Consider the following 14210-nt stretch of genomic DNA (forward strand, 5'->3'; position numbering starts at 1 on the left):
GCATGGACATGGTGCTGATAAACCTAGAAAGTTAATCAGCCTGAACTGGGATTTAAACCACGATGATAGGTTTCTGGAACACCCAAGGGACACTACTCTGCAGAGGGAATTGCAGCACCACAGACCACTGGGCCACTTGTGGACTTATCTCAAGGTTAGTCATGGCCACTAGTCCAAGACCAGTGAAACTGTAAAGGGACAAGTCGTTTCTACAAAACAAATGTAATTGTTTTACAAAAGATGTGTGGAAAATGAGGAATGGACTATCTGGATATGACCAAGTGTCTCCCTGGTTCTTATTAGTCTAGTGATATAGCTTGTGACATTGTACCACAAGGAATGAAACATTGTCTATGATATCTGACATGGGAGATACGTCTGATATACACCAGTGCTGGCTACAATATCTAGTGTAAAGTAAGTGTGGCCAAGTGTAAAATAACTGTGGTGACTAGGTGTAAATTGACACCTCTTGTCTGATGTTCAGGTTGAACGGGTTTGTTATCAAGGACGAACAACTTGAGTTTATCTGTAGGGAAACTATTTCAAGTGCAACAACCTTAAGAGTTGTTTATCAAGTGACCAAGTTTATCATCAAGGTGTTTATCTTTATCTGAACATATCAACTGTTCAATGAGTGAGTGATTTGCAGGTCATGCTACAGTCAGCAAAAATATATACACAACTCTAAAGAAGTAAATAATACCCAATTCATTCATATTTACAGTACACCTACACTCAGAACATGTGAAGTAAGACATAGAAAGCAATATTCTAAACATATTCAGAATTAGCCAAGTATGTCAATCAGCAATAATCTATGTCCACATATATTCAGGATATGACAAATATGACACAGCAGTATTCCACATATATTCAGGATATGACAAATATAACACAGCAGTATTCCACATATATTCAGGATATGATAAATATGACACAGCAGTATTCCACATATATTCAGGATATGACAAATATAACACAGCAGTATTCCACATATATTCAGGATACGATAAATATGACACAGCAGTATTCCACATATATTCAGGATACGATAAATATGACACAGCAGTATTCCACATATATTCAGGATATGACAAATATGACAACATTGTTCCATATATATTCAGGATACGATAAATATGACACAGCAGTATTCCACATATATTCAGGATATGACAAATATGACAACATTGTTCCATATATATTCAGGATACGATAAATATGACTTAGTTAGGTCTATTCCACATAGTCAGAGTATACTGTGTGCGACATTACCTATGTGTGAGCATACCAGTAGAGTCACTAAAGCTGAAAGTCTCTGTCCAACAACCAGCCATTTTCTTTCACCAATGTGAGCACCACATCTCCACATATACAGGTGAACATTCCACCAGCAGTGACTCTGGTATAAGATGTCAGATGTAAGAATATCCTTCAATCCAGGGGAACTCATAAAGTACAGGCTACACATACCTCTCAGGTATTTCCAGTAGCTCATTGCCAGTGTGAATCTTTGATACAAGCACATGCGATAAACATGGTATACCGTTGACATAGTGTAACGTCAGTGTGGACAGAGAGTAACATCAGCGTGGGCAGTGTGTAACATCAGTGTGGGCAGTGTGGGGACAGAGTGTAACGTCAGTGTGGACAGAGAGTAACATCAGCGTGGGCAGTGTGTAACATCAGTGTGGGCAGTGTGGGGACAGAGTGTAACATGAGTGTGGACAGAGAGTAACATCAGCGTGGGCAGAGTGTAACATCAGTGTGGGCAGTGTGGGGACAGAGTGTAACGTCAGTGTGGGAAGTGTGTGAACAGAGTGTAACATGAGTGTGGACAGAGTGTAACATGAGTGTGGACAGAGTGTAACATCAGTGTGGACAGGGCTTAACATCAGTGAGAACAGAGTGTAACGTCAGTGTGGAAAGTGTGTGGACAGAGCGTACTGTCAGTGTATACAGAGTGTAACATCAGTGAGAACAGAGTGTAACGTCAGTGAGAACAGAGTGTAACATCAGTGAGTGTGAACTGGGTGTGAACTGAGATTGGTGTCAGTGTGACCTAAGTGTGAACTTGGTGTGAACTGAGATTGGTGTCAGTGTGAACTGGGTGTGAACTGAGATTTATGTCAGTGTGAACTGGGTGTGAACTGAGATTGGTGTCAGTGTGAATTGGGTGTGAACTGAGATTGGTGTCAGTGTGAATTGGGTGTGAACTGAGTGTGAACTGAGATTGGTGTCAGTGTGAACTGGGTGTGTACTGAGATTGGTGTCAGTGTGAACTTGGTGTGAACTGAGATTTATGTCAGTGTGAACTGGGTGTGAACTGAGATTGGTGTCAGTGTGACCTAAGTGTGAACTTGGTGTGAACTGAGATTGGTGTCAGTGTGAACTGGGTGTGAACTGAGATTTATGTCAGTGTGAACTGGGTGTGAACTGAGATTGGTGTCAGTGTGAATTGGGTGTGAACTGAGATTGGTGTCAGTGTGAATTGGGTGTGAACTGAGTGTGAACTGAGATTGGTGTCAGTGTGAACTGGGTGTGTACTGAGATTGGTGTCAGTGTGAACTTGGTGTGAACTGAGATTTATGTCAGTGTGAACTGGGTGTGAACTGAGATTGGTGTCAGTGTGAATTGGGTGTGAACTGGGTGTGAACTGAGATTGGTGTCAGTGTGAACCGGGTGTGAACTGAGATTGGTGTCAGTGTGAACTGGGTGTGAACTGAGATTGGTCTCAGTGTGAACTTGGTGTGAACTGAGATTTATGTCAGTGTGAACTGGGTGTGAACTGAGATTGGTGTCAGTGTGAATTGGGTGTGAACTGGGTGTGAAGTGAGAATGGTGTCAGTGTGAACCGGGTGTGAAATGAGATTGGTGTCAGTGTGAACTTGGTGTGAACTGAGATTGGTGTCAGTGTGAACTGAGTGAGAACTGAGATTGGTGTCAGTGTGGCCTGAGTGTGAATGGGTGGGAAGTGAGTGTCAGTGTGAATGGGTGGGAAGTGAGTGTCAGTGTGAATGGGTGTGAACTAGGTGTGAACTGAGTGTGAACTTAGTGTGAACTAGGTGTGGCCTGAGTGTGAACAGGTGTGAAGTGAGCGTCAGTGTGAATGGGTGTGAAGTGAGTGTCAGTGTGAATGGGTGTGAACTAGGTGTGGCCTGAGTGTGAACTAGGTGTGAACTAGGTGTGAACTAGGTGTGGCCTGAGTGTGAACGGGTGTGAAGTGAGTGTCAGTGTGAATGGGTGTGAAGTGAGTGTCAGTGTGAATGGGTGTGAAGTGAGTGTCAGTGTGAATGGGTGTGAACTAGGTGTGAACTAGGTGTGAACTAGGTGTGGCCTGAGCGTTAATGGGTGTGAAGTAGTGTCAATGTGAATGGGTGTGAACTTCTTGTGAACTGGGTGCAACTCAAGTGCAGCATAGTGCAGGTATAGCAAGAGTGACATGAGGCGAGATGATGAAACAGGCTTACCTTTCTCCATATACCGTACGAGTCCATCCACTTCAAGATAAAAAGAAAGGGGCAAAATCAATTGATGAACATAAATGGAAAACAAACATTATGCCGGTGAAACAAACATGTGCATTAATTGTTAAAAAGCTGAAATCATGTGTGTAATGAAGTTAGCCAAATTAAAACAAACAGGACATGCAAAAGCAAAAAGAGAACTCTGAAAGATGAATGTATGTGCTCTTGTTTAACATTGGGAATCTCAGAGTTGATTCACATGCTCTTGTTTAACATCTGAGAATCTAGGAGTTGATTTACATGCTCTCATTTCACAGGACAGAATCTAGGAGTTGATTAACATGCTCTCATTTCACAGGACAGAATCTAGGAGTTGATAAAAAATGCTCTCATTACACAGGACAGAATCTAGGAGTTGATTTACATGCTCTCATTTCAGAGGACAGAATCTAGGAGTTGATTCACATGCTCTCATTTCACAGGACATAATCCAGGAGTTGATTTACATGCTCTCATTTCACAGGACATAATCCAGGAGTTGATTTACATGCTCTCATTTCACAGGACATAATCCATGAGTAGAATTACATGCTCTCATTTCACAGGACAGAATCTAGGGAGTAGATTTACATGCTCTCATTTCACAGTTGGGAATCTTGGGAGTTGATTTACATGCTCTCATTTCACAGTTGGGAATCTTGGGAGTTGATTTACATGCTCTCATTTCACAGTTGGGAATCTCGGGAGTAGATTTACATGCTCTCATTTCACAGGACAGAATCTTGGGAGTAGATTTACATGCTCTCATTTCACAGTTGGGAATCTTGGGAGTTGATTTACATGCTCTCATTTTCCACAACAGAATCTAGAAGTTGATCAACATGCTGTTGTCGCACAGGGAAGAATCTAGGAGCTGATTTACATTTCACATGATACATCCTATGAGGTGAACAATATATGCCCATGTTTGCCAAGACAGAGCAGAGCCTACAGGATGATTTAATATGCTTAGTTTCGCATGACAGATCTATGAGGTGAATGTATATGCTCTTGTTCAACATGATATGAGGAGAAATATGATCATGGTTTCTCATGGTGAATGTATACGTTCAGTTTCACATGATATGATTCTGCCCCATACAAAAGGTCCCCAGTACACCCTGCTTGTTATGAGAGTGGATTATTGAGGATTCGGAGGACACAATGCATCACTGAGCTGTCAACGGTTGGTCAGTCTGGCCCAGATTTGATTACTGAAAGGACTATTGATGACGCAGCCTAAAACAATGTAAATGTACCAACTCTCATTACAACAAGCAGAATTCTAAAGTGTTGTTTTGCTAAACTATTCAGAAAAGTTTTTTTTAAATTATTATTTGTTATCAATAATGCATAAACCATGACAGATCAAAGACTGGCAGCTTTGTAATCTCAACATAAGGTTGTATGGACCTTTAAATGCATCCCATAACATCACACAATACTGTCAATGTCACATCAACCAACACAAAATTCTCCTCTTATAAGACACAAAATCTATATTGAAGCCAATCATTACCTAAGATGTGCAACATTTTTCTTTAACATCAAAAAGATTAACAACAGCAAATGTTTCCCCCTTCTGTTCAATCAGGAGCCTAGTTGGCATGTTGAATCCATCAATACATTAATCCCCAGAAACATCTTCTTGCACTACGCAACATTTTCGTCTCTCAGGAGACACGCGAATCACTGGCATTGATTATTTTCCATTTTGTATGCCTATCACAGCTGGAGTGGCAGTACATGGCTCCAAGCTACTGTTCTTATATTAGATAGGAGACAGAAATTTAATTCCAACTTAACAAAATACTGAATAATAATGGCGCAATAACCATTAAACACGAAAATGTTCACACCTCTCTTGCACGGACACATATCAGAACACGTAATAACACTTTGTCACTTCCGACACCCTACAAAACAAGCAATCTTGAACACAGTTGGCATCAGCCTGGGGCTGAAGCACCATACCCACGCTGCTCTCATCCCTGGCTGTCTTAATGAACTGATACAAGCCTCAAACGTAGAAGAATTCAACCAGACTCAAATATCTTTGAAGATGAAGCAGTGAAAATTTGTATTGGATTGTCCCAGTTGATGGTATAAACGAAAACAGTTCTGTCATTTCTGAATTCAGATTGTGTAAGAATTAAGAATTCAGATAATGCCAGATTTATTTATTTATATTTTTAATTTATTGATTTTTGTTGTCAGTTCAATGCTTAATGCCACACTGTATTCCACCAATATGACGTCATTCTGTAAATAATCAAGTCGGGACCTTCCAATCCAAAGATTAATTTTAGGAGCAACGATCTGTGCCACAGTAAATAGTTCACCAACCCTGACCACCCGATCCATTTGGTACCCTCTTACAATCATCCAAGGTTGCTTGGGATCAATTCTAACCCCACAGGGTACAATTATTTTGGGGAACAATCCTGGTCAGTCAATAGAAGGAAAATAATCTTTTAGAAACTTTCAGGTCTTCTTAAGGTTCTTCAAAATGATGTCATGTGAGGAGTGAGTGTTAGCTTGTCTTGTTTGTCAGTCAGTTTAACCTCCTGAGTCTGAGTCTGAGACTACTGGCCCACCCATGACCCCTTCTATGAACTGTGACAAATAACGTTGAGAGCTTTAAAGATAATGGTCTCCTTTAATAATTTGTTTGTTTGATTGTTGTTTACACTGCACTCAGCAATAATCCAGTCTGTAAATAATTGAGTCTTGACCAGACAATCCGGTGATATCATGAGCATCAACACACATAACTGGGATGAAATGACATGCATCAACCAAGTCAAACCGCCTCTTACAACAAGCATAATCGCCTTTTACAGCAAGCATGGGTTGCTACAGACCTATTCTACCTCAGATCTTCACGGGTCTCCTTTAATTATTTCAGGGTTGTGGGGTAGGTGAACAAATTATTTTTTGAAGTCTCATCTAAGATCACTGCTGCAAAAACAGATCATCATGGACAACAAGAAGGCACATCCAGGAAAGTTTGAAAAGATGGTCAGAACAAACAAAATAAAACAACAAATTGAGAAATCAATGTCAGAATTAGAAAATTAACTGAACGTTTCCAATCCGTTTTCTTTCCTATTAATATCATGTAGCAATGGCCTTACATGCGCTCTTTATAAAACTGCATAAAGGTCATGCTGACCTGAGACTGTAAACTTGTAAACCTTTACTTAGAGGTGCGCGGTATTACTGGTATACCAGTATACCAAGATTTGAAATGCTAATAAATACATATCACAATTCGTTTGGAAAAAATCGATATACTGTGTTTTTCAAAATCTTGCATATTTTCATCTTGTTGGCAAAGTTTACACTGGTTACAAGTCGAATTCAAATTATGACATTCAGAAATAAGCAACTTGATTCATGTGATAGAAAAAAGCAAACAAATTTGCAACCACCTACATACAATGTGTCTATTATTCAGGTTTACCACAAATCACAGGACAGTGAGTAAGTGAGTTGGGTTTAACGCCGCTTTTAACAGTATTCCAGTTATATCGCGGGGTGTCAGCTTAATGTTGGAGAAAAGCCCGAAGTGATGCAGGTTTTAGACGTTTACCACTTCGGTGAAACTCATGAGCACGGGTATGGTGCTAACAAACCTAGAAACATAATCGGGGCAAACCGAGATTCGAAACCACAATCAGAGGTTTCTGGTGTGCCCAAGGGACGCAACTCTGCACAGCGAATTGCGGCGCTTTAGAAAACTGGGCCACCCGTGCCCCCCAAATTACAGGAGAAAGAATGCACGCAATATGTTGTGATACATGTTGCAATACATGTATCATAATTGCAATAGATTGCAATACGAAAGTCAGGTCAATGACAATCACTACCTTTACTGAAGTTTACCAGTTCCATTTGGCATTTAAGTCAGTATTGGTTAAAAAAAAAAGACAATCACTTGTTTGATTTTTAAACCAGGTTGTCCGAAAACACCTTGAACAATAAATAATGTGAAATTCACAGCTTAAGAGAAACTATGCAGCAATGAAAAGAAATTAGATGGCTTCTGAGGAAGACACTCCACTCAGATCAGCAGGAACACTCAGCATAATGGACAAAGTTGGAAGCCTGACAATCACAAACACTTCCGATATGATTTTGAGGAAAACATTGCTTACACAGCATAAGGAAGTACCTTTCAAGATGAGATCACCATCAATGACATGCCAAGTGACCTGGCACTGACCTGAGGGGACAGGTGATCATATCCCGGTATGTTTAATATATTCTCAGTCACCACAACTAAGGGGGAAATATAAGCCAATACTGCCTGGGTCAGTGAAGGGGCAACAGCTTTGATGTCCAGCTGGTCAACATATGTGGTGCAGCCTTCATACTACTGCAGTCAACATCTGCATGGTGTTGTCATGTGGACAATAACGCACAAAGCCATGTATTTGTTATTAAGTCCCTGGAAGAAAAGACTGCATTACAAACTCATTTACCTCTGAGAAGAATGATTACGAACTGGTAGCTGATAAAAAAATATCTTATTGTACAAAGGCATCATTTAATGAGGAATATGGACAACAGTTTTGTGATCAGCATCCAAATGGGGTGTTTTTTCAGTCTAAATGTCAGTTAGACAGCTACTGATATCAATCGTTCCTGAGCGACAGATCTTCACAAGACAAATGGCATTCTGTCACATTTTCTTGATCTTATCATCTTTGGTTTCATCTTTGGACAGGACTTCTCATATAATGATTATTGCCAAATGTCCATCAACCCTAACCCGTTAGTTTGCATCCATGTTTGTTGAAAGAGTCGAAGTGTGTGTGTGTGTGTGTGTGTGTGTGTGTGTGTGTGTGTATGTGTGTGTGCCTGCATCTGTGTTGTCTCTGTCTGTGAATATGTGTCTGTGTCTGTGTTGTCTGTGACCAGGTCGCCATGATATACAATGAATAGTGCACTTCTTCTTGAACCACTAGTTGACCAGGTCGCCATGATATACAATGAATAGTGCACTTCTTCTTAAACCACTAGTTGACCAGGTCGCCATGATATACAATGAATAGTGCACTTCTTCTTAAACCACTAGTTGACCAGGTCGCCATGATATACATTAAATAGTGCTGAATGTCGAGTGAAACGACATTCACTCACTCCCTCCATTAAAGACAGGAAATAACAAATTGCAATCAATCCAATGAAATTCTTCCAGCAAGATGGTCGCATATGGTTTGTGGAAACAACATGACAACAAACAGCAAGACAACCAATATGGCCAAATGTCACTGCAATGTTGGCTATATTCAAATAATTAAACAAGTCCATTTCTCAGCATGATTACTCAAATCAATTTCATCGCTTCACTTCAAAGTAGAGTCAAACGTTACACCACACATGCTGCTCACATAGTTTCATGCAATACTATTTCCAGTGTTCATTATCTGTGAGACTCTTCTCTGACTCCATACTATTCCAGCATATACAATTCAGTACAACCCAGCGTCAGCATCCATATTTCAACAGCATTACCTGTGGTTTTGCATTTTCGGAGCTGATTTTTCATGCAGAGTTTGATTTTGACAGCTGCAGAATTGCGGTGTGGGTGGCTGGCTGTGGCTGACACATTTACACCACACGATACATTCACTCTGATAGACACACCACCAACAAACAGATGGTTCATAACAAATTTAACTTATCGCCTGACTGGTGTTTTGTATGAAATTAATAAACAGCAAAGCATTCTTTCAATATTTAGTTTCCTTTCAAAGAATCCATGGCACTTGTTGGATAAATCAAAGAATCATTTTTGTATAACTGCAGATGTTTTATCATGCTCTTGTTAACATAGCAAAGGTGGCTCGGAGAAGGAAGAATCACTTGCTTGCTTTACAGATTGCCTGTGTCTGAATCTCTTCATTATCTGCATTTTTTAACTTTATGGAATTACAAACAGTGATTTAAACTAACATTTGGTAGAGAGGATTAATGATAAAAGCAATAGTTTTCTGGACCAGTAGCCTGTGCTTGAAGATCACATTGTGAAACTCAATCATCTGAAAGTACAGACATTAACAATAATGAACCAGTCACGAAACAGATGTAGAAAACATCACAATTGTCACATAAATACAGACCAGTGAAGATCCGGGTTAGAACAGGTCTTTAGCATCCCATGCTTGTCTTAAGAGGTGCCTCACAGGATTGAGTGGTCAGAGTTGCTGACTTGGTTGATGCATGTCATCGTGTGGACCGATGCTTATAGTGTCAATCACTGGATTGTCTGGTCCAGACTCAATTAATTGCACACTGACATCATATAGCTGAATGCAAAGTTAACAACAAAGAAACAAAGAGTTAGTGAGTGAGTATGGTATTACGCCGCTTTTAGCAATATTCCAGCAATATCACAGCGGGGGACACCAGAAATGGGCTTCACACATTGTACCCATGTCGGGAATCGAAACCGGGTCTTCGGCGTGATGAGCAAACGTTTTAACGACTAGGCTACCCGACCACCCCAAAGAAACAAAGAAACAAACAAGCACATAAATATGATCTCATAGTAACTGAATGATTTATTTCTTTGGTTGAAACAAATCGAACGGGTAAATCCCTGACACAAAATTAAATCTAGAGCCAGTTAACCCTGTGGCCCTCACACAATGCATTGGGAAGTACCTCCATCCCACGACTTCATTCTTTAACATTTCCCATGCTGCGGGAGTACAATGACCTGGTTAAGATTTGATAAATTCGGTGACTTTATTTCTGTCTTGGAGTCATACGTTCAAGGACCTGCTATGCAGGATGGATTCCACATTGGCACACTGCACTGGATGACCTTGGCCAGACAATGGCAGGGAAACTGCTAACAGGGGCATACCCTTCACAGGCGTTAATCCCTGAGATCCACAGTAAATACTGCTCTCTGAGGTATTCATGTCAAATATCCACTGCCTCAAAGGCATCACCATGGCCACAAAGACATCACACTGCCACAAAGACATCACACTGCCACAAACACATCCCTAAGGCCACAAAGACATCCCTATGGCCACAAGGACATCCCCATGGCCACAAAGACATCCCTATGGCCACAAAGACATCCCTATGGCCACAAAGACATCCCTATGGCCACAAGGACATCCCCATGGCCACAAGGACATCCCCATGGCCTCAAAGACATCCCTATGGCCGCAAACACATCACACTGCCTCAAAGACATCCCTACAGCCACAAAGACATCCCTATGGCCACAAGGACATCACACTGCCACAAAGACATCCCCATGGCCACAAAGACATCCCTATGGCCACAAAGATATCCCCATGGCCACAAAGACATCACACTGCCAGAAAGATATCCCTATGGCCACAAAGACATCACACTGCCACAAAGATATCCCTATGGCCACAAAGACATCCCTATAGCCACAAAGACATCAAACTGCCACAAAGACATCCCTATGGCCACAAAGACATCCCTATGGCCACAAAGACATCGCTATGGCCACAAAGATATCCCCATGGCCACAAAGACATCACACTGCCAGAAAGATATCCCCATGGCCACAAAGACATCACCATGGCTACAAAGGCATCACCACAAACACAAAGACATCATCACCACCACGACCACAAAGATATCACCATGACAACAAAGACACGTAAACAGTTTCAGCTCAACATGTCCATCCCAGTGGCACTACATCAAGCGAGGATATCCAGTAGAACCTGTCAGTAACAACCTAATGCTCACATCATCTTACCATAAGACAGTGAGCTAAATTCTAAGTGCTACAGGTATCTGATTGAGTACCCAAAGTCAACATGAAACCTTGAGCTGTGCATTACAGCTTAAAGCTTAAAGGTGAAACATAAAACTATTTTTAGCCAGCAAACCAAAAATACTCAAGTTTTATGTCTTAAATTCTAAAAGGCATTTGAATGATCATTGAATTCCCAAAGCATTGACTTGACACAAAAGAGTTTTCAGATTTTTGTTAACATTCTATTTCAACTTCTGGCCTCAAGATCAAAGGAGTGAATATTGTGTCTGGTCACAGTGAGCAACATTGTAACAGAAGTGATCAAGGCAGCACAAGACAAACATTTGTGACCCATTCCCCCATAGTTGGCTCACTGACAATAGCTACACAGGTAGGAACGCATTGTCAAACATAAGTAGAGAATCCCTCAGTGTACTTGTTCACAAGCTCAACCATCAACTATCATTAACATTGGTAATCATGAAAGCTTGCTCCTATTGATTCCTCAGCAACCTTCACTTGCAAATCAAGGAACAATTTATCAACCCTCACAACAGGCACATTAGACAAATCTGATAACAGACTACACGGAAAGCAAGCAAGCGTATGTGAGTCAGACTACTAAAATGAACCATGCCTAATGGAGGGAACTATCATCCATGTGCCATGGTCGGAAGCAGGCCTGAAGACTTGAGGAAGAACTATAAGAATGGAGTGATGGCCTCTGGGGTCATGATACTCTATAATCATTACAGACACTTGCAGGGAAGGTATCATCCTAATGCAGTAAAAGCTGAGTTGACTAGTCTTGTCTACACTACTTCCTTAGTACTAAAGCATCCTCAGCATGACTGGCTGTCGCAGACTCTCTGATGGCTATCTGCGACAATCCTGCTGGTAATGGACCTTGCTGATAGGTCATCTGTGGTCATTTCAAGAGGGCAGCTTCAGGTTCTGGTTTGCATGGTCTAATACAGGTCTTCCAACTGTGACGCCAGCAGCACTAGGGTACAGTCTATGGTGTAGTCCTGCTGAGGCAGTTATTGGGTCTGTACCGCAGAGGTTCTGTCACAAGTTTGTCCTTAGGCTATCCTTGGCTCTGTCGTGGTTGTCTTTGGCTCTGTCTGCTATGGTTATCCTTGGCTCTGTCTGCTGTGGTAGTCCTTGGTCTGTCTGCTGTGGTTGTCTGGCTCTGTCTGCTGTGGTTATCCTTGGTTCTGTCTGCTGTGGTAGTTCTTGGTCTGTTTGCTGTGGTAGTCCTTGGTCTGTTTGCTGTGATTGTCCTTGGTTCTGTCTTCTGTGGTTGTCCTTGGTTTTGTCTGCTGTGGTAGTCCTTGGCTTTGTCTGCTGTGGTTGTCCTTGGCTCTGGCTGCTGTGGTTGTCCTTATTTCTGTTGCATTGGTAGACCTTGTCTGCTGTGGTCCCCATGCCTACGGCATATTCTTTGACATTGTGTCTGTATCGAATATTCCTTCACACTGTACAGTCCTTGAAATATTATAGGTACATATTGTGGCATACTGAGTGAGTCAGTGATCAGTGTTTGCCACCACTTTTAGCAACATTCCACCCATATCACAGCAGGAACACCGCCAAATGTATTGCTTCACACAATGTACCTTCTATGATTGTTGGGCATGACAAATATTGAGTAATAAGGCCTGATCCTACTGCCCTAGTTATGCTGAGGTACACACAGGGCACTGCAATCTGTTACTCCACAATTCCTGTCTGGCACCAGCACAACCCTACTAACAAGTCACGCTCATTAACAATAAAACCAAAAACCTGAAGTACCATATTTCTAATTCAGTCTGTCAACGCACCAATAATCAGTCTCAATTATCAGCCGAAACAGATTCCAAAGGTCGTAAAAGGCAAAACAGTCATGAAAAATATATGAATGGATCACTGAAAATCAGTGATAACATCAAGTGTTAGTGCCTCTGTGTTGATGTTAGCTGCCAAACGCTGCAACCAGTAATACTCCTGCGTACGATGACGGCATTCAATAACAATGTATGTTTGTTATTGTTTAACGCCTCACAGAGCACTATTCCACCAATATGATGGCGGCCTGTAAATAATCAGAACCAGACAATCCAGTGATTAATATTGTGAGCAATGATCCACACTGTTTAAAGGAACGATGACATGCAATCAACGAAGTCACCAAGCCTGACCTTATCCATGAGGTGAGGTGAGGTGAAATGGGATTAACGTCGCATTCAACATCATGCAACTGATATAGCATGTGTGTGTGTGTCTGTGTCTGTAAATGCGGTGGCGTGTGTGTGTGCGGGTGTGTAGTATAGTGACTCTGAGCCGGACAGTCCTTGCTTTAGGTCTTAAATGCAGAGTGCCAGACAGGGAAACAACAAGTATCATCTAATAACGTCTTTTGGTATGACTTGCACTAGGATGAAACCCCCGATCTTCCACTCTGTTAGTTTGTTCGTTTGTTGTTTAACGCTGCTCTCAGCAATATTCAAGCTATATGACGGCTGTCTGTAAAAAGTTTAAGTCTAGTCAAGACAATCCTGTGATCGACCTCATAAGCATCTTTCAAAAAAAAATAGTCACCTTTTACAGCAAGTATGGGTTGCTGGAGACCTATTCTACCCCAGATCTTCACGGGTATCAGAGCAGACGCTCTACCACTAGACCATGGAGGCAATCCCTTTTTCATTAAATCGCCCCATATGACCAGCATAGATTGCTTAGGAAGGGCCCGGAATCCCCACGGGGCTCTATAAACACTGAAGCCCACAACCATTCAAACCACATTGTATTCCCTAGGGCCATATGAAGCATCCCTTCCTACAAGGTGTTGGTGACTATCCCTGTTTCTATATCTCAACCATTCCAAAGCTTGCAAGAAGTCAGTCTTCATTACATCAAATGCATTTTTTCTTTTCATTTGTATTATCTTGCCT

General features: G+C 41.4%; 1 protein-coding gene across 3 annotated transcripts in view; it reads right to left on the minus strand.

The window, feature by feature from the left end:
• LOC139475104 (cGMP-inhibited 3',5'-cyclic phosphodiesterase 3A-like) overlaps window positions 1–14210 on the minus strand; it is a 201803-nt gene that overhangs the window by 131328 nt on the left and 56265 nt on the right. For 2 of the 3 annotated variants that reach the window (XM_071258351.1, XM_071258350.1), the window contains exon 2: window positions 3474–3503. The exons of the other annotated variant lie outside the window; for it this stretch is intronic. In XM_071258351.1, the coding sequence (XP_071114452.1) occupies window positions 3474–3503 (30 nt within the window). The remainder of the gene's footprint in view (window positions 1–3473; window positions 3504–14210) is intronic. 3 annotated transcript variants of the gene reach the window in all.

The sequence above is a fragment of the Haliotis cracherodii genome, unplaced genomic scaffold, assembly GCF_022045235.1.
Source record: "Haliotis cracherodii isolate W230 unplaced genomic scaffold, xgHalCrac1.p SCAF_3, whole genome shotgun sequence".
Taxonomy (NCBI): domain Eukaryota; kingdom Metazoa; phylum Mollusca; class Gastropoda; order Lepetellida; family Haliotidae; genus Haliotis; species Haliotis cracherodii.